This window comes from Maylandia zebra, linkage group LG15 (genome assembly GCF_041146795.1).
Source record: "Maylandia zebra isolate NMK-2024a linkage group LG15, Mzebra_GT3a, whole genome shotgun sequence".
NCBI classification, from domain to species: Eukaryota; Metazoa; Chordata; class Actinopteri; order Cichliformes; family Cichlidae; genus Maylandia; species Maylandia zebra.
The window spans coordinates 8,938,641-8,966,580 of NC_135181.1; the positions used below are offsets into that span (position 1 = coordinate 8,938,641).

General features: G+C 40.0%; 2 protein-coding genes across 2 annotated transcripts in view; one reads left to right on the plus strand and one right to left on the minus strand.

Annotated features, from left to right (window-relative positions):
- Positions 1-27,940, minus strand: part of si:dkey-71h2.2 (low density lipoprotein receptor adapter protein 1) — a 104,648-nt gene that overhangs the window by 21,362 nt on the left and 55,346 nt on the right. The window lies entirely within an intron of this gene.
- fndc4a (fibronectin type III domain containing 4a) lies at positions 5,307-27,754 on the plus strand. Its single transcript, XM_004541899.3, has 6 exons — positions 5,307-6,431; positions 13,503-13,618; positions 15,712-15,916; positions 22,736-22,825; positions 25,403-25,536; positions 26,741-27,754. The coding sequence occupies exons 1-6, from the start codon at positions 6,356-6,358 to the stop codon at positions 26,780-26,782; spliced, it is 663 nt and encodes a 220-aa protein (XP_004541956.1). The 5' UTR covers positions 5,307-6,355; the 3' UTR covers positions 26,783-27,754.

The following is a 27,940-nucleotide window of genomic DNA, read 5'->3' on the forward strand; positions in this document are numbered from 1 at the left end:
GCTCCCATTCCCCATGGGATGGACGTAGAGACCTAAAATTCATTCCAGATACACAATATAACCATCCCTCCCAAACAGTGGTCACAAATCAGTCCAAATGTGTGGTAGTGGGCACATCTGCTATATTGAGATAATCCATCCCACCTCACAGGTGTGCCACATCAGGATGCTGATCTGACATCATGAGTAGTGCACAGGTGTACCTCAGACTGCCCACAACAAAAGGCCACCCTGGAATGTGCAGTTTTTTGCGCTATTGGGGGTCTGGGGACCCAGAACCGGTCAGTATCTGGTGTGACCACCATTTGCCTCATGCAGTGCAACACATCGTCGCATGGAGTCTATCAGATTGTCAATTGTGGCCTGTGGAATGTTGGTCCACTCCACTTCAATGGCTGTGCGAGGTTGTTGGATATTCGTGGGAACTGGTACACGCTGTCGTATACGCCGGTCAAGCACATCCCGAACATGCTCAATGGGTGACATGTCCGGTGAGTATGCTGGCCATGCAAGAACTGGGACATTCTCAGCTGCCATCTGCCCTGAACAATGTGAACCATGATTCATCCGTGAAGCGCACACCTCTCCAACGTGCCAGACTCCATCGAATGTGAGCATTTGCCCACACAAGTCTGTTACGGCGACGAGCTGGAGTCAGGTCAAGACCCCGATGAGGACGACGGGCATGCAGTTGAGCGTCCCTGAGACGGTTTCTGACAGTTTGTGCAGAAATTGTTTGGTTGTGCAAACCAATTGTTCCAGCAGCTGTCTGGGTGGCTGGTCTCAGACGATCTTGGAGGTGAACCTGCTGGATGTGGAGGTCCTGGGCTGGTGTGGTTACACGAGGTCTGCGGTTGTGAGGCCGGTTGGATGTGCTGCCATATTCTCTGAAACGCCTGTGGAGACGGCTTATGGTTGAGAAATGAACATTCAATGCACGGGCGACAGATCTGGTTGACATTCCTGCTGTCAGCATGCCAATTGCACGCTCCCTCATTGCTTGTGGCATCTGTGGCATTTTGCTGTGAGACAAAACTGCACATTCCAGGGTGGCCTTTTGTTGTGGGCAGTCTGAGGTACACCTGTGCACTACTCATGATGTCAGATCAGCATCCTGATGTGGCACACCTGTGAGGTGGGATGGATTATCTCAATATGGCAGATGTGCCCACTACCACACATTTGGACTGATTTGTGACCACTGTTTGGGAGGGATGGTTATATTGTGTATCTGGAATGAATTTTAGGTCTCTACGTCCATCCCATGGGGAATGGGAGCAGTAACAAAGGTGTTGCGTTTATATTTTTGTTGAGTGTATATAGACAGCTCAAAAAATAAAATAAAATGAAATAAAGAAACACTTAGAAAGTGTTGGATGGACTGAAACATAATGTCCTTCTATTAGACTTAGGTCAGGTGATCATTGGTTCCAATCAGTGGTATCAGTTCCTTCATCCTCCAGGAACTGCCTGCATAATCTCGTCACATGATGCCAGGTATTGTCACTCACCAGGAGGAACCCAGGACCCACTGCACTAGTGTAGGGTCTGACAATGAGTCAGCCCAAGGATTTCCCCAACCTAATGGCAGTTGGGATGCCATCGCCTGTGGAGGTCAGAATTTCCATGGACATGCCTACCCACACCATCACTGACCCACTACCAAAAAGGTCATGTTAAATGATGTTGCAGATATCTCCACATCTTCTTCCAGACCCTTTCATGTCTGTCACATGTGCTCAGGGTGAACCTGCTGTCATCATGTCATCTGTGAAAAGCATAGGGTGCCGGTGGAGGACCTGCCAAGTCTGGTATTCTAGGGCCAATTGGGCTCCACAGTCCCTACAAGGCCCACAAGAGGTTTTTGGGTCCTCAGGCCATCATTATGAAGTCTGTTTCTGATTGTTTTGTCTGAGACATTCAAATGTGTGGCCTGCTGGAAGCCATTCTGTAGAACTCTGGCAGGACTCATCCTGTTCCTCCTTGCACAAAGAAGCAGGTACCAGTCCTCTTGATTGGTTAAGGACCTTCCACTGCCCCGTGCAGCTTTCCTACAGAAACTGATGTGCCATCCTGGAGGAGTTGAACTACCTGTGCAACCTCTGTAGGGTTCAGGTATCGGCTCCTGCTACCACTAGGCACACTGACACGAGCCAAACGCAAAACTAAAGACAAAACAGAAAAGATGCAGAGGGAAAAAATGTCAGCAGCCTCCACCTGTAAAACCATTCGTGTTTTGGAGGTTGTCTCATTGTTGCCACTCTAGTCCTGGTGTTCATTTCATAAACACTAAAACAGCTGAAACTGATCAACCCATAGGTTTAACAGACATGCTATACTCTGATTATAGTGTTCCTTTATTTTATTTTATTTTATTTTATTTTGTTTTGTTTTATTTTATTTTAGCAGCGTAATTGGTTTTGACTGGCGTCCCAAAGAACATACTCTAATAATGTGAAGAAAAAAACAACAAGACGGAAATTGCATGCAATATTTATGGGTTGTGTTCCTATTAAGTATTATTAATAGCATTCAGCAATTTACTACCACAGCTACATAGAGTGTTTTATAATGTCCTTTTACAAAATAACCATTAACTTTAGAACTGCTTCATACCCAAGCCAAAAAACTTTTAATGCATAGCAATATTTCTAATATTACACTTCAAGTATCTGAAAATAACCTGGCGGAGCAATAAAGAGTCTATGTCTGCTGTCATTTGTTAAGTCCCTGATATCTCATTACTCATAAAGTCCTTTTACTGGCCACTGAACACCAAGCAATTAACACTTTAAGTCTTCCTCGTGTCAAGTGATGCTTTCCTTTAGGGACTTTAAACCCCGGGATGCTAAAGAGATGCTTCCTGAAAGTTTTATTCAACTAAATGTAGACCTAATAGCACAGAGAAGAATTCAAAGTAAAGAGGAGGAGAGAGAGATAAATAGGTTTCAAAAGGGAGCCAAGGTGTGAAGTGACCTTCTACCTTTAAAAGGTTCTCTGCATTTCATGCATTTATTAAAATGAGCCTTTTAAGACACCACCTGCATAAAAAGATGTTTTGGTTACGTGAAGGTACAAAAATACTGCCAGAGGTTTGTAAAAGCCATTTTTTTCTTTCTTCAGAGTATAAGGAATGAATCTCAGTGAGTTTACCACAAGTTCGGAGAGTAGACAGAAAACAGTCAACAGTTCATAATGAGTTTGAAAATATACACTAAGAAGCAGTCAGTGTGAATGACGATCAACAAGACAAATGAACTGTGAAGTTAGTTATTAAAGCTCAAATAGTATTAAAATGGTTGCCTGGGTCTGATTTTGTAGGGGTTTTTTTCATCTTCATTGTAACCTATAAGCAAAAGAATCATCACTACAAAGTACGGTTTCATTGTACAGCACATACATTCCACCAACTGAGTTGCCAAAACTGATCTTCACCTCATAATGTAATCATTCACAGTATACTGTAAATTCTAATTTACATTGGAAATGTGTACAATGCACTCATAGTGAATTTTTCAAGTTTAAGCAAGAAGATAAAAACAGTTTAGAGCACTTAATATATTAAGTCCAACATTAGTGAAGTCTAGTCAGAATTGCAATTTTAAACAACTAATTTGAAAGTAATTTTTAAAAAATATAAAAATATTTTGTGGTTAACAAGAGTCTCATTTACTTGTTAAACCATGACGATTGACTGCCTGGAAAATGGCAAGTCAAACTCATACTTGCACATTTCAGAAATCCACAGTGATTAATGAAAACACAGTTTGATTTTCACCTTTCTGACTGACACTGCTCATCTGAAAAATGAATTTACACCAGTGGAAGGACAGTATGACAGTGAAGTGTGAACATTTTTGGTGGCATGATCTGTAGATGGGGCCCAAGTCGCACAAAAACAGGCTTAGTTTGCACAAGTTGGCACTGGTTACATAAAACAAGTCACAAAGCATGATTTCATTTCACCTGTGATGGGTTAAAGTCACTACAGGAGACAGTAACATTTTTTAAAGGCAGGAAGCTACTGCCATAGATTAAATAAAATCCAAATCACCAAGTATTAAACATTCAACTGTTTGGGATCTAATTCCTTTTATTCATTGTCTCCTGTTTTCAGATGGGTTTTTTTTTTTTTGCCTGTCCCATTTGGATCTTTAGCCATCAGAAATGTTGTCTGAAGGCCAAGAAAGATGCCAAGCGGCTATTTTTAGATGTTTAAAAGTGAATCTAAGTGAAGCTTGTGCTGGAATGTCACTCTGGATTTTATCATTTTATTTGAGATCCATTTTAGTGGACTCGAGCAGTGGCTCGAGATTGATCTTGGGATAATCTTTGGTCAATCTCTGTCTTTTGACTCTCATAATAAATCTGTGACCCACTCCTGCTTCTTTCATTTAAGAAATATTGCCAAAGGAGGTTTAGTACATTGTTTACAAATCACTGCAAAACTATCCTGACTTCCAGTCTTACACTGAAGCTGTAATAGTAGATAGAACTGGTCTGAATAAACTAATCTTTACATCTATAAAAAAAACTTTTTTATTACACTATAGAGAAAAGAAGTTAAGCTTGATGCAGAAGCTGAAAAAGAAAAACAACAGCACACGTCTGCCTCATCACAGAGTCCTCAATTTTACCATCAAACATCTGTATTTATATTGACTTTCATGCTGAGGGAACATTCACAAAAGAATACAGTCAATACAGTGAGTGCTAACCACAATAGACCCACTTTTCTGAGCTCTCATGAAGATAAATGCCATAGAAATGTCGGCCACAAATAGACAGCTGTCATGGCAACTCCATATCTAATATATAAAACGTCGCATCCGTCTGCTCAGACTCACAGAAAACTGGACACTAAAAGGTTAAGAGCGCTAATTTAGTTGGCAGAGTTATGAAAAAGAATTAAACGCACGATTAAGTTTTGAGAGGGTACGTGAGTAAGTGTTATTTTACTTCTTTATTCCTAGTAATTGAAAGATTTGCCACCCGTCCCCTGCTTTACAGTAACAAGAACCCAAATATTTGATGACTTCTTTCCTCTTGTCTGAATAAAGACCGCAGTAGCCCTGCGTGCGGCTGGCAGATTCCCCGTAGATAAGCAATCTGCCTTGAAACGCTCGTCCCATGAGGCAATGCACTCAGCTTATCAACGTGATTCATCTTCCTGATTGTTTGGCGTGTCTTAGGGCGCTGTGCAGTGTGCGGTGGGTGAGAGGCACATCGACCTGCTGCAGCTGGATGGTGGAACGAAATGCTAATCATCCGGTATTTATGATCAGCGGTTTAGTGCATGTGAAAGAACGGGAGGACAGGCTGTCTGTCCCATTGTACTGCCATTCACTCACTCCCCTGTTGCTTCCCTCACAGCACAGGCCAGCCTATTGCGGTAAACATTAGCCCCTGGCACTGCTGCTGAAATATTAAAGCATCTGGAGGAGGGTGTGCGCGCACAGGTAGGCGTGCAGCTGCTCCTCTCCTCTGATGACACGTGGAGGATTAATCAGTGCAATGCGCGCGCTTTGGCAGAATAGCTAAGTGTTAGGAACATCGCTGGTCTCATTGGCTACTTGGAGAGAGCGAGAGGTGGGGGGAGGCTTTTAAAAAAAAAAAAAAAAAAAAAAAAAAGGTCCGCAGGATGACCAGCCCCGCGTGCCGTGCGTGAATAAACACGTACAGGTCCGAAGCTGTAAACAGTTTAAAAAAAAAAAAAGAAAGAAAGAAGAAGAAGAAGAAAGAAAAGAAAAAGAAAAGAAAAGAAAAGAAAGGAAAAAAGAAAAAGAAGAAAAGGGGGAAAAAAAACCTTAGAGCGTAAGGGCTCGGCGGAAACTGGAAAACTTAGGCGCTGTCCATGGTGCTGAATTTGAATAGCCCCTCGCCGTCCCCTTGGGCCGTGGGGGGACCGGCGACCCCGCTGTGAAGCATCACATTGTTCGGCGACCTGCTCGTACCTGAGCTCACCGGATGATCGATGATCCGGAGGTCGGTGGTGATGGTGTACGATTCCAACCGGCAGGTTTAGAAGGACAGCAGACTCGGTCTCGGTTCGCACGGGAACATGGATGAAGGACTTGTGGGATTAAAAGCCCGAATGAAGACAACATGTCTCTGAGGAGGCGGCTCGCTACGTACTTTCACAGGTTATCTGTTTACTGAGCAGATCGAGCCCGATTCCGCTAGAAGCAGCAGGAGGAGCAGGATCTCAGTCACTCATCCCTCCATTCATGAGAGGAATTCCAATACGTTGCAAAAAAGATGAACTGCTGTAATTTAGTAACCCTTCAATAATAGGAGATTTGCATTAAAAAAATATTAACATTAATCTAAGAAGAGCAAATACATCCACCAAGGCATGGCTCGTCTTCTTGTTTTTGTCAACTCCGTGGTCCTGTTGCTTTTTGGCAGCGATGTGTTCTTGGTGGGAGCAAGTAAGTATGAGCCTCTCAAGCAGACTCAAATTAATTATTGTGCCTTCTTGTAGCCTTGTAAAATGCGCCATTACTCAAACTATTACAGCCCTTTGGAAGGGTTTACGCACCTCAATCCCACAACTCATTCATATACATCAAATACGTGCTAAAATACGATTATGCCGTTGCATCCAGCTTATAACACCTGTTTAACCTGCTGTATGATCTGGGCCTTACATTATCACTATTCTTACCTTATTTACTATCTCTAAATCACTAATAAAACCAGATATAGTGTTTGCAGTGTTTTAAATATACCTTTGGTGTTTTGAATAGCCTGATTACAGATAAACAAAAATCAAACCAAAAACTATTTTAACAAGTCTATCAAAAGAGCACATTCTTGTTTCCCCTCTACTCAATTTAAAGGTAATATTATGTGCAATTCTACTAAAGACAATTCAGTTTAGCCTGTTTTAATTAGACATCCAAATCCATACATTTAATTTCACTACAACAACACTAGTTGCAGAGCCAATGGCGCCTTAAGTTCAATGCAGCAAAGAGACAGATCACCAGTGCATAAACTGTGGTTTGTTTGCATTCTTTCCATTGCGAGGTCCGCTTCAGGCTTAAAATGTATGAATCCTTGCTATTTCTGCCACAGAAGTCTCCTGAGCCTCTGTGTGCATGCATCTACAGTATCTCTGTCTCTTTATCTGTCTACCTCTATCACTTTCCCCCTCGCCTCTCAAGGGAACTGAGTCCTACATGTGATAGCGCCTTGAGAGAATCAGATTGGCACTTCACGGTTTCTGTGGGTGGGTGTGCTCTGTCTGCCTCAGACACCTATTCAGAGCTTCTTCTTTTTTTTTTCGAATGTTTTGTGGCTGACATGTGACGCAAAAAGGCATCTCTGATCTCTGTGGAGTTTGCCCAGAGCGTAAGCTTGTCACTGCTGAACACATAAATGTTACACTCACAGATACAAATGTGGCGGCTGCTCTGAGGTTTAAAGTAAATTGAAATAAATGCTGGATTCATTACCGCCAGTCCAGACTAAGCTAGGAGAGTGCTGGATTCAGTCATTTAGAAGAAGGTGTGACTTAATTTTATGATAATTCGGTGCATGGTGAAGGTATGGAAAAGGATCATTTCAAGTCACTTGGAAGTCCAAATGAAAATGTGTATTTATGGCAAATGTTAGTGTAATACAAAGGCTCTGAAATTTATTTTTCCTTCATTTTCATGTCTTATTTCATCTGGGCCAAAAGCTTTTTCTGCAGCTTGTTAAAAACCGGTCTTGAAAGTAACGCATCAAACTCATCACTGCTCTTCCAATTTTTGAGAAAATTCCAGCACTTTCCAGACAAAACCAAAAGTGAGATGCAGTTCTTCCTTAAATCAATCAGTACAAGCATCCACACTCAATTTCTGTCATTCTAGGTGATATAAAAGACTTGAATAGTAGTACCTACGTTAACATTCACACACAAGCTAAAAGCAAGCACATTAGGAAATAGATCCCACGTGAGCGTCAGACACTAAACAAATGTAAATGAAAACTTATTGGATTTACTGGCTTGCCGGGCTCATATCATCCTTCAAATTGGCAATATGCTGTTCATAAACCTGGTGACACATTCATGACAAATAGATGTTCTCAGTTACAGATGAATTCATTAGTATGAAAGCCAATATTTGCCCATCTTGTCATAATTATCTGCCGTGACACAGTATTTATTTTAAACAGACACACACACATAACGAGGGGGAAACGCAAGGTAGATTTTCAGCGTGTTTTTGTGTGTCACTCTTGTCTTGTTCAGATGTCTGCAGAAACCAGTAAACACCCACTGTTGGTGCACATTACACTTTGAGGCGGATAAAGTGATGTCCGCTTGAAACTGAAAAGGCTCAAGGTTGGGCCAGTGATTATATTAACCTTAGAGCGGTGCCGTGTCCCATCTGGTCTCACTGCCATTTCACAGCCTCTGGATCTGCGAGTAATAACACAGAGGGTACCTACAGTAAAGAAAGGGGCGCTAAGTGGTCCTACAGTCAAGGGGATCTGAATTGTGGAGGAAAAGACGCAGGAGCTAGCCAGGCCCGCTTACACACATAACCACTTCAGACTGCTGTGGCAAAACTAAATAGAGAAGTGGATTGAAGCGAGAGACTTAAGATCACATCAAATCACTGCTCCCGCATGACATCATGTATGAAAGAAGAGGATTGAGAGTGAAACAAGAGGGAAAAGGCATTCGCAGGTAATACAGGGATGCACGGTGCTGCAGCGGAAATAAAAGCAGCACAGCACTGCTTAAAAGCTCGATAGCAAGCAATTTACAAGCAGATGTGTGACAACCTCCTGTTGTGCAGAGGAGAACATTTAGACTTCCCATGACTGACTCTGAAATATGTCCTGATGAAGCCATTTGAAGATTGACTGGACAACACGTCAAAATCGGAGGCTCAGTTCTTCCCTTTATTTATGTCAGCAAGAGTTTAATTTTACGAGGGAGGTAGACATTATAAGTATTAGATAAGGATTAAACTATAAGTAGTCCTTCAAACTGTCACTATCTTAGAGGTAATTGAAATGTGACTAATAATAAAGGAACATTAAAAAAAAGCCATTGTTCTGCCTTTAAATGTATTTTTACCAGTAAACAGATCAGTCCCCCTGGACCGTTTATGCCCTCTTAACTAAACACAAATTCATGTTAGGCAGCTTTTAAAGTAGCAGCAGCAGCAGTGTAGACGTTTACATAGAAAGACTGCAGAAAACATCAATACAGTTCAATTGAATTCATTTAAAAAAAATGTGGGAAGAATGGAAAACCACCATAAAATAGGTCAGATATTGTGATATCCAGCTGTAGCAGATTTTTTTTATATATGGTCATTTCATGAACCTTTTACAAAATAACATTAATAGATTTAGAAAATCTCTACACATGGGGAACAAAGCTGAATATCTACAATGAGCGACAGTGATCTTCAGGCACTCAGACAGTGTGTTAAAAGCAGTTATAACTCTGTAGTGGACATCACTGCATGGGCACAGAAACACTTCCAAAAACACACGCGATCACTACCCAATTCATCTATTCATCAAAAAATGGAAGTTAAAACTCTTGTGTGTGAAGAAAATCAGATATAAAAAAAGATCAGAAAAATGGTCCAGTGTAGGAGCTCATTTACATTTAGGTGAAACTAGGTTTGAATTTGTTTACATTCTTCTTCGAGCTAAAGCGGAGAGAGCATCAGTCTTATCAGAACACTTGGAGGACCACGCCTTCAAACACGCCCCCTCTGGGTCTTTTCTTTTATATATGCTCCCCCCCCCCCCAAGCTGTTTGTTCTCATTTTTGTGCCCCACCCTCTCTCCTGGTTTTCCACTCCCTTCACTTCTTCACTTCTCATTAGTACATGGGGATCTGCCAGGCCCGGGAGCCGCCTCCAGTCCCCATCGAGGTCTTCCCCAAACGGCAGCTCTATTCTTGATTAAGCCATTCACCTTTATCTACTAAAAAAACCCTGCCCAACCTAAAATAAGGCCCAGCTAGTGAAAGTATGTAAGATAGCATCCATGACTGTGTTGATGGCATACATAACTTAACTGAAGCTCAAGTTATCAATGAAGGAACCATTAATGTTGAGTGGCACAAAAAGATTTTGAAGCAACACAGCACAAAGCAACACAACCAGACAACTCTTTTTTTCCCCAGGGAAAGCGTTGCTTATTTCAGCAAAACAACAACAAATCTCATTTTGCACACATTCAATCACAGCGCTGTGATAAGACAGTCTGGGGTCTGACTGGGGACAGACCTACAAAACGCTGTTGAGGAGATGAAATCCCTTTTCAAGGCATAATAGGATAATGTCTTATTCCCAGCCTTAAAAATTCCTGTATTCCAAATATTGTCTTGTGTTGACAGACTCAAATCTTATAGATTTGAACTATAAAATGTTTTAATTTCAACATTTAATATTTTGTCTTTGTATTAATTTCACATAAAGATGCAGTTTAAAATACTTCAAAATCACTGAATTTTGTTTTTATTTTCATTTTTCACAGCGATCAAACTGTTTTGTTTTTTGTTTTTTAAAGTTGACTAAGTAAAAGCATAATCTCTCATTTTCCACTTCCAAATTCCTGTTTAACCATCGTGTCATGCTTATGCATTGCTGGGATAAAAAGCATCATAAGCTGTCTTCATACAGTAAATCTGAACTTTTATTTTCTGACCATAAAACATATCCAATTAGTCTTATGGTGTAAAGCATGAGCAGCCAATAAGAAAACAGGCAGTTCTGCTTCGCAAGCAAACATAGAGGTCAAAATAAGAGATGCTGCCCCTTTATCTGGCTCCGATAAACTCAACCTGGGCTCATTTCCACATGGCTCATCAGCCATTCAAAGATCCACCAGCCTTTTCTCCATGTCTGTGTGTGCACTCTGGTTAGATGGGGCACTAGCTAATGTGCTCTGCTTTGGCTATAAGCTATGATTCATCCTAGCAGTGCTCCCACATCCCGAGAGGGATGTACCTATTGCCTTTTTATTTCAGATCTTACATAATGCATTCCGTTGAGTGGGGCTTACCCCAGCCACATGGCAGATAACAAGTACTGAAGTCTCTGCCATGACAATCATTACTGCAGTGGAGAACATCAAAGAAGCTAGAGGGGATCATTTGAACTTCTGGGCTGCACATTAAACACAATGCTGTCTAATAAGCCAGCTGTGATTCAGTTTTATAAATGTAAACACCTATTTTGTTTATTTAGTCTTTCATATGATTGAATAGCAGTTTTAAATGTAAGCATTTCAGCAAATCCTTCATTTATAATGCCTCATGCTTCAGGTTTAAATATGCGCGTCCCAGTCAAATTTGCAAGTAATGGATACGGCACCTTATAGGAAGCGGGCTTCACGTAGTGCATTACATTAGCAATGATTCAAGGCCCGATTGCCCTTTACTGTCACGTGCTCCATCATCACCAAATGATCCGCAGACAGAGCATCATGGATACGAGCTGTTTCTTTACCCATGCGCGACTTCGTGTGACCTTCGTTACCTAAAGGACAATGAGCTAAAGAGAAATGAACACGTCCCATCTGGGATGAATGCTGCCCCCTGCTTCTGGCGAAGGCTCACTTTAGGGCACGTGCTGATGGCAATCAAGCCTTAATGGTCTGTCGCTCTGTTAACAGCGGAGTCAAGTGTGACCTCGCTAAACAACGAGCACGGGTAACTCTGCTGCAACAACAACTGAAGCTTCTGTGGAGCTCTGTTAAAAAGGCGCCATTACTGTCAGTCAGTCCCAGGATGTTGGGATTTAATTTGAGTGATGAAAGATTTGAGCATAAATATGACATATTCGCAGTCAGAAGACAATTAAACACTGTCACAACAGAAGGTCGTACATGATTGTACATATATATATCTACAATGTCCTAAAGGATTTCCAAAGTTCAAAGAAAATCAAAAACTATACAAGACTTTCTGTCAGTCTTAACACTGCATAGCCCCTTCTTACATAAAGTTGTTCTCATTACATGGACAAAATGAGGAAGATATAACCTCCAAACCTCTGTGTTACCCCCCTCCTCCCACCTCCCCCGTCCTCCCCCCGACTATCTCCACAGAACATTAATTTCCTCTCGCACTTTCCATCACAGGGTAAGAATTAGCCCGGTCCCTTGTTCAGCTCATTCACTCCCTTCCACAAACCAATCCGAGCGTGTCATGAGCCAGAGAAACCGAGCATCATGCTCGTGATTGACCCTGACCCCCATGTGCCACGTAGTGCCATGGGAGCTAGGGCAGGGAGACTGATAACCTTGTCTGACCCGGGCTCCATGGATCCACCTCAGTGTCACCTTTTGCACAGAACAGAGCGACTGCTGCTGATTCTCTCAAAGATAAAATAGGAGGCAGGAGTACCAGAGATTTAAAAAAAAAGAAAAAAAAGAAGAGAGACAGACGTATGTAGATAAGCGCGACTGAGCCAGGAAACCGCACATCATCTGAAAAACCTCTCAATTTCATCATTTCGGCTTTCATCTTTCTTTTTCAAGCAATATCTTTTATGGTCCATGCACAGCACATGCTGTGATCTCAAGACAGCTGTGTTATGTATTATTAAATCCATGCTGCATGACTTTACAAAAGTGACTGAAATACAAATTTACTTCATAGCTGTCAATTAATGCTCACTTTGAGGTGAATCGTTAGAGCAAGCATTACTTAAAGGGGCCAGTTGTATATGTTTTACAAGGTCTTCTTTGATGTCATTGCAGAAAATTTCCACTCATGTGACATTTTCCACATATCACCAGCTACCAAGAGGCCATTAGAAATAATGGTAGCAACAAAAGGCTCACAGATAGTGTCCAGGTTCCAAACTGTCGAGCCTGTCCCATCTTACCTATTCATCTGACCTGAGTGATTGCTTATCGCTGTTCAGGCCTCCCCCCGTCACTCTGTAATTCTCCTGCTCTTCGCTTGCCCCCGCTTTTGTTCCCACTTTGCAATCAGCATGTGTACTGGCAACCAAATCATGATAGATGGCTGCAAAGTGACAGGCTGAAGAAGCATAACCCTGTCTAGAGAGGTGAACATGATATAGACCACTATAAGGCTAGTCAGTCAGGCTGACCCAGAAGCTTGTCAGGACTAGTGCAAATATATTTGCAGGTTCATTTAAAATGCAAGTACACAGGTTATTTAAATGAATTTATTTGTCATTTATTGTAACTTTTGGGTTAAAAGAGGCAGGGAAATACTGGTCCCTTCAAAAACACACATTACAAATAATTAAAATAAGTCCAGAGTGTATTAACGGTTTGTGGATGCCTGTAGAAATAGATCTATTCCTGACCTGAGTACAGTACATTACATTTTACAAGTAAGACTGAAAGAAGTGAGTATGTGGGTTCTCTGAATCTTAGACTTCAGAGTACCAGCACGATTTTAGAGACCCCTCATGAACACAGATGGCGTGGGTCTACTCAAATATCTGGAAAAGCTGCTGGATTAACAGATCTCTCTCTTGCTGTTTACTCTCCTCCAGACCGGCCACCAGCTCCTGTCAATGTGTCTGTCATGCACCTGCGAGCCGACTCTGCAACTATATCATGGGAAGTTCCAGAGGGGGACATAATAATTGGTTTCTCCATCTCACAGCAGGTAATTCTTAAAACTTCAAATGCAAAAAAAGGAAAGAAAATTAAATTCAAAGCTTCCTTCTTTCTTTCTTTTTTGTTGTTTTAGCCCTTTTGATTTGTAAATAAGCTTTCATCATTTCCTGTTTTTGGTGCCAACATGCCAGCAGATAGACTGGTGAAGTGGTGCATAATAATAACCTGCATATAATTGGTACTGGCTGAATGGAGCATGGCTCTTAGCATGAAGCTAGAATAAAACCTGGTATGCCCAATTTGCAGAGAGAAAACATGAATGCACAGAAGTATGTGACGCTGCCAAAAGTGCATTTTTTTTTTTCATAATGAAAAAATTTCAGGCTTAAAATAGGAAAGCCAGTAAATGCTAACAACGAATGACAGAATGCAATACGCTGCTGTAATCATGTTTACGCTTTACGCAGCTGAAAATATTATGCACCCATTTACTTTGTTTTTCATTCAGTGTGACTGATGGGCTGAACACGACACCCACTCTCCTTCTTCCTCCTGTATAGCAGCTGCATTTGAACACCATCAGCATTCGCCTTCAGTGTCTATGGCAGTTTAATCAGAAGATTATTCATTGTTTACAGACAGCTACATGACTTTTTTCTCTCCCCCCAACAATAAAATCTCTCTGTCAAGCGCGGCCATAGAAATAAATAAGAAGACATTTGGCCTGACGTCACTCTAAGTGCAGATTGTTTGTGAGCGCTGAGATCCCTGCATGTTACTGGAGGAGTAATTCTTTTTTGCTTTAGGTCCTGATTGCTCCAATAGCGTTCGGAGAAGTCAAAGATAAAGTTTGAGATTGTGAAAACTTGTCTCCCGGCACTTGTGGTCTAACTTAATCAGACATCAATTCCTAGTCGAGACCCCATATGGTGAAAATAAAGTGCCAACTGCTAATATGATAAAATACTCAGCATGACTTTCACCAGAACCTGGAATATTTTCTGGTTGGTCACCTCTACCTCACATTGGTTCCCTGATTGTTTTTTTAATGACACTGGAGAGAAATACATTGTTGACTATAGCACTAGCATAAAGAAAAAACCTCATGAGGTGAAACAAAGACTGTCTTACCTTTAGAGCCATTTTGAGGTTGTATTTATGCTATCACTGAATCTACTCTGCTCTTTGCTTTCTGTTTAACCCTGCGATTTCACGCATTAACAATATTGCTAAATATCCAAATCATTTTTTAATGTTTCTGTAATGGTTATTCTACCAGTACTTGCAAGTTCCTTAATCCAAATTCTATTTTTAACGCTTTAATATGATTATTGTGTTTATCCATGAATTTTCTTATTTTTTGTTTTATCAAAAAGCTGGAAAAATAGTAAAGCGCATTATTATTCATTATGTTTTGATTAAGATGCTAATTACATTTATATACCTGCAATCCTGAACAGAAAAATGAGTTTTAGTGGTTAAATGTTAAACTCGATTAATTTCTGACTTGTCAGAGTAGTCACATTTGGTTATGTGCCTAGTAAATAAAAGATTTTTAGTTTTTGGCAGATTTCTAAAACATTTGTGGTATCTTATTTTTATGACTGGTGATCCAATGCATTTTTTAAACAGTGAATATTTTAAAAAAGATTGTACTTTTTTTTGGTCCGAATCTCAAGGTCTTGTTCAAAGAGAATTACTGTGTTTCGCTCTAGAATATATGTATGGTGGGTCTTTACCACAGAGTGTATATTAAGGAGTGACATAAAAACGACCTAAAATCTGCATTCTTTCTAACCATCAGCAAATGGGTTGCTGGTCTTATTTTGCACAACATGATGTTTGGTTTGTAAGTGATAGTGCAAGGAAAACAGATCATAGAGCAGGTTATGCTTTAGGGTGGACCTAACTTTTGATAAATTGTTAAAGGTGAGTGGGCAGCAGAGACACCCCTCATTTGTAATGTCTGGTTTAAAAGAACCAAGAAGGTGCCAGCCTAAATGCTTAGCTCAAGACTTCATTCTATAGTGCTTGCGTTACAATACAAACACTATGTAAACATTTGTTGTGAATTCACGCCAAATAATAGAGAACTGGATTCAATTCACTATCGCTTTGTTTTTCTTCTATTCAAACATTCAGAGGCAGGATGGACACATGCAGCGATTCATCCGGGAGGTCAACACAACCAGCCGTTCTTGCGTTCTTTGGGACCTGGAGGAGGATACAAACTATATCATTCAGGTCCAGTCTATTGGCCTCTATGGCGAGAGTCAAGCCAGCAAGAAGGTCCATTTTCATACCCTTAAGAAGTCAGACCGCTTTCCTTCCAACAGCTCCAACCAAGGTATGGTACTCTGAGACCTTGAGCAAAATTCCTCTAAAAAAAAGGGGGGGGGGGGTGTCTCACAACATGCTATGAGTCATTGAAGCTGTAGGCAGACATGATCAAGATTACTGCTACGCTTACAAATCATTGAGACCTGCATGTCTTCGACATGCTGTGGAAAGAAAAACAAAATGTGGCAAGAGCAGAATTCTTGACAGTTCTGCAAAGAGAACAAAATGATTCTCAAAATGAGATAAATATGTGGATTGCTATTGTGTTTCAAACTGAATACGCTCTTCATTTAGTGTCCGAGGAGCCTTCAATCTTCTAATCAGTCATTAAACGAATTAAACAGAGAAGTACGCGGCTAGGTGTTTGGTATTATTGTGTGCTCCACACAGAACAGCGAAAACGAAAAACAAAAGCAGCAAGTTGTCTGAGGAGATAAGAAAGAAAGGATTCCAAGGCATGATGAAGGTGAAGACTACAATACATCTCCAAGCAGCTTGAATCCTGTAACCAGAGATTAAATCTAATTAATAAGTTTGAGGGCCACAGGACTGCAGCCATCCTATCTGGAGATGGATGCAGAGAAAAACTGACACAAGACTGAATAGAAGTTTAGAATGTGTAGAAGGGAAGACAACCAAACTTTGAAACAGTACAATAAGTCCCTTTGGAGATTACAAAATCTGTCAAAAACTTGTTTAAAGCTAAAAATTATATTTCTCATTTATTGGGAAAATAACAAACTGAATTCATGTTTTTACACCCAAATGTGAGGCGGCACACTCAACCGGATTCTGAGAAGTCGCAACTTAATCAAGCGCAACATTCAACATTCACTAAAACTCATTTTACTGTTCAGAAATTCCAATGAATAACTGTAATTTAGCATCTTAATTTAAAAAATAATATATATATTTTAAATGTTTTCTTACAATTTTTTTTTGTAAAACTGAAAAATTGAACGTTTACAGATGAGAAACAACAATTATTTTTTGGCATTAAAAACATAATTCAGAATAAAGACTCCGTACATACTGCTGGATTAACCATTCCTAAACATAAAATGTGATTTTTGTAATTACCAAAATTTTGGGTAGCTATGGCATAAACCTTACACTGGGTGATTGTGTCAGAATTGTCGATGCAACACCTACTGTGCTTTACCATTTTTTAATCGATTTATTTATTTATTTATGGGTTTTTTTTGCAATTGGTGACACATGGTGGCATAAATGTGTACAGAGTACAATAAAACAAAAAAATCATCAGAGTGTCAGAGAGATCTACTGTGTCACAGCTGCTCTAACAGACCTCTAACATCTTAAAGCACCCATATTGACACGATTCAGAAGTGAGCTCTGAGTCCCAATCTTAACTCAGCCATAAGAAATCACACATTCAACCTGACAAAATACATTCAGGAAGAGTGAACAATCTACCAATCTATCAGATAAGACATGTGGAAGTCTAATTAAGTGCCAGATTCCTGCGATTGGCTTAAACAATCGTTATAAACGATTCGGTTAGGGTGGGCAAGATGCTGTCAAATTTGTCTAAGTGCAGTAGAATTGATAAGTTCACAAGAAGCCACAGCACCAGTTTTGTGCATTATGTAACACATTTGCTTTTAATTTTACACGGTTTGCCACGGGCCTCTTCCCCGAGGCACAGGCAGAAGCAACCCATTACAGGCACTCTTCCCGCTGTTGCACTAAAGCCTCTTCTTACTCCTGAATGCTTTTAAGCACCCTAACACTGAGAATGAAATGCAGTAAAGGTTAGACAAGAGCAAGTAACCAGAAGCTTCCTCTCAGAGCAGCTCTCTTGCAGGTGGGGGGAGTGGGTTTCAAGGTGAGGGGTTTTATTTCTCCTAGAAACCAACACATTATTGACAGAAGCTTCAAGCAGGTCTGCTGCCAAACTGCTCTGAATTTATGCAGCTCTATATCACTCTGGGTGTTCCTGTTCAAACTCTAGAACACCTCATATTCCATGTGTCGGATCAGCTCGCGGGCAGGAGAAAAAATGAAGACCGTGACCTAAAGAGAATAAGTTTAGTATCTCTCAATTTCATACAGCTCAGATGTGGAAAAGGCTATTTGCTTGTTATATACTTCAGAGCAAAGTCCTCTGGTAATCTTCTCCGCAGTACTTCAGCCACGATTGTGGGATGAGCCAAATGCATTAACTCATAGAATAACGGCAACATTGCTCTAGAAACACGCCTGACGCTTCAAAAACTGTTTTGTAATTTTTATAGTCTTGTCAAAGTCGTGAATATACGGAAGTGCTGATGCAAGGGAATCATAAATGTTTCTGTTCGGCTGACACAGGTTGCGTATCATTAGTTAAGCTGGCAAGCCTGGCCAAAGCAAAGAGGAAGAAACTAATTCCTGCTCAGCACACGAGTCTGCTCTCATGCAGGAACTGACATTGCATTCCTTTCCTGTTGCTTTACATTAAGTGTCCAGGAAATTATTTTTTTGGCACTTGTGTTTTTAACTTAAGTTTTCTTTAAGTAAAAAAATTGACCTCGGAAAGCTAAATAACCATCAATATATCTCAATAAATTGCTGAGCAAGAGCAAAGACATGGCCGGTGCAGACGCTTGGAAAAGATTTATTATGCAACATTAATCAGGATTTGTAGCCTCTCGAGTCATCCAACTGGGTCAGAGAAACAGCCCATTCAGTGATGCTCCTCATTTGTAGGATTTTGTTTTGGTGCGTAAAAGACATCAATGTCAGCTTTCCATAAATCTAATGCCGACACTGCTGACTCCTCACGCCCAAGCTTTAAAGTCCAATCACATCAAGTTTCTAGGTGCAACTTTTGTGAACCGCATTACTCAACTTCTCTTTTCTTGTTTGACCCTGTATCAGTATTTATGATTTCAATTTTCTTGTCAAACCTAATTCAGACTGAATTACATTCACACGTGGTGTGACTCACACAAACCATCATACACCAATTGAGGGTGTAGAGTATTGTGATTCTCCAATCAATGACAGCATCCATTCTTACATTTCACCCATGAAAACCTGTCCCAGCTTAACTCTTATAATAAGATCTGCAGGTTGAGCTACAGGAATCCAATGTGACCCATTTTTCACTAAGCATTCACCCACATGTTAAAAACAGAACTAGGCTGTCTGGTGGTCACAGCCCACAACTGGGTTATAAAAAAAAGTTTTCCACATTCAGGAGTGAATGTCTTAATGTTAAAATACGCATATAAAAATATCTGAACACTACAAGGGATCAAGCAGATGAAAAGACAGCAGACTCAGCTAGCTTATTATTTATCACAATATCAATAACAAAAAAGACTCCCCTAAATTTCTGCATATTAACAACAAACAAACAAACAAACAGAAAACGCAGTGTCTGTTATGTTTTTAATTTATAATTTTTTGAAATCTTAATGCGCACTGAGTTCATGTGATATTTTTTGTTGGAGATCTTCCTGCTGACTGTTGTTCCATAAAAGTCATTTTATCCTAGCTGGCTCCAGCACCACAGAGCCATTTCAGAGGTCCTTTGTCACAGCCAAGTGCCTTCTATTGAAACTAAATTGATTTGTGGTATACACCAGACAACCCAGAGTCAGAGCTATGATACATATGAATCAATAGGAGGGTTTTTTTTCTCTCTTTTTTGTGAACAAAGCAATTTTATTAATAATGTGATTACATATTGGTGTATATTATTTACCTGGGCTGGCCAGACTCTGCATCCTCCCATTTTCTATGAAGTATTTCCTGGCAAGATTCAATAAATACATTGGAATAGACTGCAGCACTCCTTTTATAGCATCGATGTCACTTTCCAAAGTCTATTTCAGCTTCATTAGTTTCACAGAAAGCTTGTGTGAGTGTATGTTTATGTGTGTCACCTGTCCTTCAAGAGAAGTAAGCTGTAGTTCTGCCTTTCACTTGATTCCCCTTTCAGTCAAATTTCAACTATACCAAGAAGATATATATATATATATGTATATATATATATATATAGATATAGATATAGATATATATATATAAGAAGAAATGAAGAAATGAGGAATGATTCAAATTTTTACACAGTACTATACATGCATATGCAATTGCAAATTTAAAAAAATTACTTGCACTTGAATGGAATTAATTTTAGTTAGATAAGCTTAGTTTAAATTCCAGTCACATGAATTTGGTTCGCAAAAGATTCAAACTTTCAGACAAAGTTGGGTAAACTAACACGTTTTGATTCAAACACAAAAATCATTCCGTAGCACAGCAACTGAGAAGAAACCGCTGACACCAAGTAACTTCCAATCCACTTCACACGGTGTAACAAAAAGGAAGAGTATTTTCAAAGGATGAAGACTTTGAGCAGTCTAACCTAACTAGGCAGGTGGTCCCCTTAGACACAATTACTGCATGATGCTTCAAAGCAGAGCTTAGCTGTCTCTGCTGAGTCAGAAGCTACACCTATAGGGTCTCCTACTAACAGCAGTGAGACAAAGGCATGCCACACACTGTCTAATAGCTTCATTATGATTCATACTTGGGCTTATCTCTATCTGCATTCAGTGATTTATATAAGGTTAAAGGCTATTACTCTAGAATATTATGCAACCAAAATAGCTGCAAAGAAATACTCTTATTATTATTATTATTACTATGTAAGTATAAGCATTATAAGTATATGCTTATTATGACTTTCATGGGGGCAACATGCATGACAAAAGCTGGGGCACAAGCTTGTTTATCACTATGTTACATCTGTTATTGCGAACTGAAGAGGCTGTTTTCTATAACTCAGCTGCTCAACGGCATGGGGCATCCTTTGTCACATTTGCTATATTACAATGTTCATGTGTTTGGGCAACACGTCCAAACTACAAGCGGGACAATTCAACTTTTGAACTTTTTGGGAAACATGGCTGCAACAAAAATTGTATTTACTTTCATTGTGATAATCAGTTAATAAGTCCGATCTTGAAGCAAACTTTTTCAGTGGAAAAACTTTTAAAGGAGCAATGCAGCCTAAAATAAAATTGCTCATTCTAAAGTAAACATTATGAAAGACTTCAATGATGCACCATTGTGGCATCAGCACAGAATCCCTGGTGTGTTGTCGCAGTTCACAGCCACAGCCAACATCTCGGGATTAGGGGGCGAGCAGAAGCAGGGTCGACTAATTATCTCTGCACAAATTATTTGGTGTACAGGAGGCAGCGAAATCTACTCATTCCTCTTTAGCACAAATTCACACAGCATATATGAGTCTGCCACCAACATAAAAAATTTATGAAACAACACATGGAAATGTTATTCAGATCTTTGTGTTATTACAGCATCATGTTTCTGCATATATAAGCCAATGATCCAAAGGGTAATGACCACTCACATCGAACAAATAAACAAGTCTTATTTTACAACACTTAAAAGATCTGGTGCCAATATCTTGGTGTCAGATACATTAGTAACCTGAGTTGTTTTGGTGGCAGAAGAAGGAGACATACAAGGTTATAATGGTTAGGTTTATCAGTGTAGTATATGCACACTATACAGCCTGTACCAGTGTGCTCTTGCAAGTGAAGTTTGATCATTAGATCAACTAAAAAACTTCTAAAAGGAACGAGAAGTTCAGTGGAGAAGTAAGAAGTCTCACAGATTGCATTCATCTCTGAAGCCGGTCTTTGATGTACCGTCATCAACCCAACGCTTCCACCAGAAGTCTCTCTACGCACAGACCCGGCTACGTTTTCAGAAGTATCTTGCAGTGTAGACACCAAGCCTTCCTACATATAAATGTTGAGTCCAAAGTAAGGTTCAGAACTTTTTCATCAGATTGGGATATCAGCTGCAACTCCTATCTCTCTCACATAGCACACAGCAAAAGACCATCACACTCACGAGGTTGCTGATTGGGTAGTCTTGAGGAGGCGTAACACAGGCCTCAGTACTGGACATACACTCGATATTTCACTCATACTAAAGTTTGGATAAAGCTGAATGAGTGTTTTTGTTTTTTGTGGCATAGGTTTACAACCAGAGCTGGCAGCAATCCTGGGTGCTATGACAGTTTTTCCACCACAACTTAACAAGATATTGGTATCCATGGGAACAAAATGATGGAAGTTGATGCTAAGAAAAAAAAAGAAGAAAAAAAAGGGGAAAAAGTTAATTTATCATGATTTTTGCTTTAATCCCTTCAAATATCCAGTCATCTGTAATTTTACATGTAGTTCCAAGTCTTTTTGGCAAATTAGCATCCTGCTTTTCTCTTTAATTTGTGGTTGATTTTGACGATGTACTCCTACTTCTGCCCTCTCGCCGCTGACATCCTCACACTATCAAGATGGGGGAAAATGTGACACTCCAATTGACCCAACTATCTGACTGTTTTTATGCGAAGAGAGCTGAGTGTCTGGCATTTGAAGCCAGTTTCTTGACAACTTGATTCCATAAAAGAGGCAATTGGGAAGAGTGGGGCTCTGGAAGAGTTCCATCCATACGAGCTGAGAGGCAGTTTGGAAAGTTTCTAGTCAATCCACTTAAAGGAGGATTAATGTTACAAGATTGATGTGTGGGAATGCCCACCAAAACTACTGTAGTTCTGTTAAATGGCATAACTGTCATGAAGGGTAGAGAAAGTATACATTTTTGTCAATCCGTGCAGACACAAAGTGAGTTTGATTCATATTATAAAGCAGACAGACTCTCTCAGACTGTGCCAGACTATTATTTCTACTCCATAAAATGTCCCAGTGGATTGTATTTAAATGCGCAGTGCCTCTTAGAGTTCATATTTAGTGTTCTGATGTGCTCTGTCTGTCCTCTCTCCAAGATGACCCCACTGTGCAGGGACTGGACAAGTCTCGACATCTACAAACTGGAGAGATGATCATAATTGTCGTGGTCTTGGTCATGTGGGCAGGTAAGTTTGTAGATTTCATTCAATTAAAAAAAAAGAAAGAATGAAGAAAAGAAAGAAGGACCAATAAGCAGGAAGAGGGGGGAATAAATATTCAGTGTGAAGCTCACTCAGGATCACTTTAGTCACAATAATAATTCTAATGTGTGCTTTGTACGATGACAGCAACATCACTCCTCCTTGCACCCACCATACAAAACAGAGCATCAGTAAAAACTGGCGGGACACTGATGAAGTAAGAAAAAACATAAAACAAAGAATCCTGAATCAGATTCAGGATCAGCTGATTTAGTATGAGACTACTTCTTATATTCAGGTATCATTAGTCTGACAGGAGATTGAGTACTGTCTAAAATGCAAATGTTACAGCAGTTGTTTTAAGTTAAATGAAAGCTCTGCAAAAAAAAAAGTCAGAACTATAATGGGACAGTTTTTTCACAGTAGGTAAAACCTGCGGCACAGCAATCAAGTTTAAGCTAAAGTACAAAAAAATGCAAGTGGGTCTGTCTGTAAACTAAATCTGACGACTGCGCAGCAGTGTCAAACCAACATCACACTTTTCTGAGCATTCTCGTCTTCTGGGGTTCTCCTTTGAAGTAGTGCGATGATTAATGAAGTGTTGAGGCATAATGAGAAGTGGCGTATCTGTCAGGCAGCTAGGAGCAGGGCTTCCCACCCACGAGGACCAGAGTGAGATGTTAAATAATACTAATGAGAGAAACCAAGGTAACGCGGAAGCTGTGAAGAGCGGGAGTGAAAGACAAGAAGCAACCCGTTTGGCATATTCATAATGGACTCCACATTTGTTATCCGTCAAGCTTAATGTCGGATTTACCTGATCCTCTTTGAATTTATTCATTTAGAGTTAAAACTTAAGACACTGCTCAAAGAAATCAAATCAAATAATAGGGAATAATTGATTCTGTCAGTGTAACACAAAGTCAGCTACACTTTAGGAATATCAATCAGTGCAGTTTGGAGCGGAAACCATCGTGAATCCAACCTGACCGAAGAAGCTTCTCGGATGAAAGCTGAAACGTCTTCAAGCAACTTAAAGAAGTCCAGACGCTTTTCTTTCTAAGCTCCTTAGACTACGATGACCTGGATGACTGAGAACCTTCACAGATATATAACCTGACCAATCTTTCTCTAGCTTTGCTTTTTGCTCGTGGAGTGAGCTGGGTTCTAGTGGCAGTTATGCCAGTTGAGCTGGATGGTGCTGGTCAGTGAGCACAGGTCACTAAAGGACACTGGGCCCTTTAGTGGGAGTCTATTCGTGACAGTTTGGTCAAATTCCTGCACATGAGATCATTTTGAAGCGCTCTGGCAGCGCTCCTCCAGCTCCTCCTTGCACAGAGGAGCAGATACAAGTCCCACTGTTGGGTTGATGCCCTTCCACAGCGCTGTAACTGTAGAAGGGCATCAATCTTTATGTAACTATCCATGTTTTGATAACTCATTCACACACTTTTGAGACTGCTGGGAGGCACAGCAAAGCTTCTTGTGACAGCATGTGTAAGTGTGTGATCCTAGAGATTCTGGACTACCTGTGCAACCCTGAATGGGCTTCTGGGATTGTCTCATGCTACCAGAAGTGACAAGCACACTAACAAAAAGAAAAACTAGAGAAAAATCAGTCAAGAAGGAGAAGGAGAGAGCAATGGTCTGTGACCACCACCTGCAAAACCTTTTTAGGGGCTGTCTTGGGGTTTCCTCTCCAGTGCACCTGTTGTCACTTTCATTTGCACCGAAGCAGCTGAGATGGATTCATAACAGTTTAAACTTACTAACGAGAAATTAATGTTCTAACATTTAACTGTCTGTCTTATATTGTGATGATCAAGTGCTTCTTTAATTTTTGGAGCAGTGTGGTATAACTAAGTGATTTTTAATATAGTGCTAATCTTTTCTGCTATTCTGTTTAAGATTTCAATGTACTAACTTAGTCCTGACTAAACCATACTTAAAGTGTAAAGAAAACAGCAATCAGACATACAAAGCTGTGTAGCTGAAGTTTTTGTGGATACTCTCATTCTCCACTTCCGCAAACGCCTTTGTAATTCTACGACAAAACAATGAGGATAGATGCAGAAGTACCCACTCGTACCTTTCTGCAGAGGGAATGACGTGGCTGCAATGCAGGAGACGACTTACATGATGCATGAATAATAATTTAACGAATGCGTCTCAGAACAGCTCTGTAACTCTCATTACCAGGACTGTATATCACTTTCTGAATATTTAATAAAAGCGCCCCCATAAAAATTCATGACCTCAGTGAAGCAAGGAAGATAATTGAGAATATACAGTACTTATCCAAATTGGAGGCAAATCTGCATCTGGCAGATTTAGCAGTGAAAGAAAGCAAAGAGTATAGTGAATGACTCTCCTCCAAGCTTTGAGATAAAGGCGCAGCCGTCACCCTCCCGTGGGAACAAAATTCCATTATCCACATGGCATTTCAGCATGTGCTGTTAGAGGAATTGGTGACATGACAGTGATTGACAGCTGCCTCACGACTGAATTCCTATCCTCTTTTGTGTTTTGTTGCAAATGTGCCCCTGTCTCACCTCCTGGCAGCTGTTATTGCCCTATTCTGCCGGCAGTATGACATCATTAAGGACAACGACTCCAGCAACAATAAGGAGAAGGCCAAGCCGTCGTCAGAAAGAAGCACGCCAGAGCACCACAGTGGAGGACTGCTAAGGAGCAAGGTGAAGTCTCAGGACTGAGGCCACACAGAGACGGAAATATTTGAATTCGGTTCTTGTTAAGCTTCACACCAGCCTCAAACAGCTGTATATATACATCCAAGTAAAGTCTCTCTATACACACCATATGTATTGCTATTTCATATTCCACTGCTATGACAAAAGTTTATTTTCTCTCACTCTCTTGACATACTAGTTGAGCTGAAACTTTCCCTGAGTTGATGGCTGAAGTAATACACTGTACGCTATCACAAATCTGATCTGAGTCACACCAATCTAATAAATTTCCACTGGAGGAACAAAATCATCCATTTTTCAGTAGGCAACTGTCCAATATTTACACATATAAAAATGTACAAACCTGAGACTATACTGGTCATTAAAAGTGCAGATTAAGTCCCTTGTCTTGAACAATACGTAGATAAAGCACCGGCAGAGCCTTAAAGAAGCATCAGACTGGAGTGGATAGATTAATGCAGAGCCCACGACCAATCAATTATCAAGGTCACTTACACTGAGAATTTTGACCTCAAGCAAAAATGTAACATTGCTAGACACTGAGTTCTCTCATCCTTATTAGGTAGTTGTCAGACACCTTGGATCAGTTTTCTCTTCTTAGATTTGGTGACTAGCACACTTGGTTTAACTTGAACCCAATAAATGTCTTAAATCATTTATTACTGAGACAGTGACAGCATACAGTTTGCTCCTTAAAGACAGAGTGGGGCCACATTTTGTCATTTCTTTGAAAAAGCAGAAAATTAACAATTCATCAACTGATGTAACTTGGAAGTACATGTTTAAAGTATTTTACATGCAAAATAAATTTTGACATTTCTTGATATTGATCAATCATTGGAGCTATAACTATATATTATTAAAATTAGTTGTTTTGTATAAGACGGTGCAACTTGAGTAAGCTAGCAGTGGCTTGCAACATATGAGCCAACACTGTCCAAACAAAATACAAAAGTATCAAAAGTATCAAGTTCAACAAAAGATAGAGCTGAATAGTTTAGTTTGTTTAGCCTCATGGCTGCTACTTTATTTCCTAAGGTGTTGCCATAGCTGATGGCAAATGTATTAACCACTACACCTAAAGCACAGTAAGGCTTTCACACTCCACGTTTAATGGCTCTGTTAAATTCTGAGATCAAGGCATCCATGTGAGCAGTGACTAATACTTATTTGTATTTTGTTTTTGCAGTTTCACCCTTCTGTGCCATCAATCAACATCATTGAAGTTTGAGAAGAAGAAAGCCAAACTTAAAATCCCATCTCTTCTACCATCAAAGCGTTTCGACCTTTCTCCCTGACGAGGGGGATGAAAGTAGAGAAAAGGAGAGAAATATACAAGGCTTCTGTTGGTCATCAGCAAAGAAAAAAAAAGTGTTGACAAAATACCTGCATGCACCCAGTATTTGTAGGAAAATGCAACACAAACCGACAGACACACTCCGAATGCCATCCAGTAATCCTATAGAAATCCACAAATGCCTACACACAGAAACACCAGAGAGTAAGTACAACAGAATTCTACTCCTGCGGGTTCATTGTACATAGATTAATGTTAACCCATGGTGCAGTTAACATTGATGTCTTTGCCAGGTGCTTGGTATATTATTGCAATACAATACACACAATACGACGTATAATCTCTGGGAAGCCTGTCTTAGTGACTTTAAATACGCAGTGTATTTTTGATATTGGCATGTGCAATTAGACACCACGTTCACACGTTATAGACAAGTGCAAATAGTATTAAAAACTGCCTGGTCACTAATGTATATTATTTTCTGAATACAGTCAGTAGACTAATAAGGCGAGAAAGCAAATACATTAATCTAAAATTAATTTGCTACATTTCTTAGTTGTTGTTTTTTAACCTAATATTACAGTTGAACTGCCCTGGTCTGGATGTTTTTCTTCATACATCATGTAAAACAGATATCTCTGTACATACTTCATCCATTTCCTAATAAAGTTGCATGCAAGTTATTTGCGTGTAGAATAGCCTTCAATGTGCATTCTAAGCTAGATGCCCCAAAATAGGGAAATAAACATGATTGCAGTACAATTAAGCTCTTAATGTTTTTATTCTTCTATTTTATCTGCTTTTAGAAAAAGGCACTGTCATTTATCATCCAGTGTTTTATTTCACATCTTGTACATCTTCTGCAAATTGTATTTTCTAAAGTGTAAAATAAAGCTTCTTTTGAAACTCCCATTACTAAATTGCAGCTAATGTAATAAACTTTCTCTCACCGAAAGGCATAAATCACTTTAACGTTGCACAAATTGCACTCTGACATATAAAAAGAACGTCAAATGTTACAAAGGTGCATGGTGTACATTAAGCGGGAGTGAGACTTACACCAGGAAAGTGCATTTCATGCACAAATTGCTT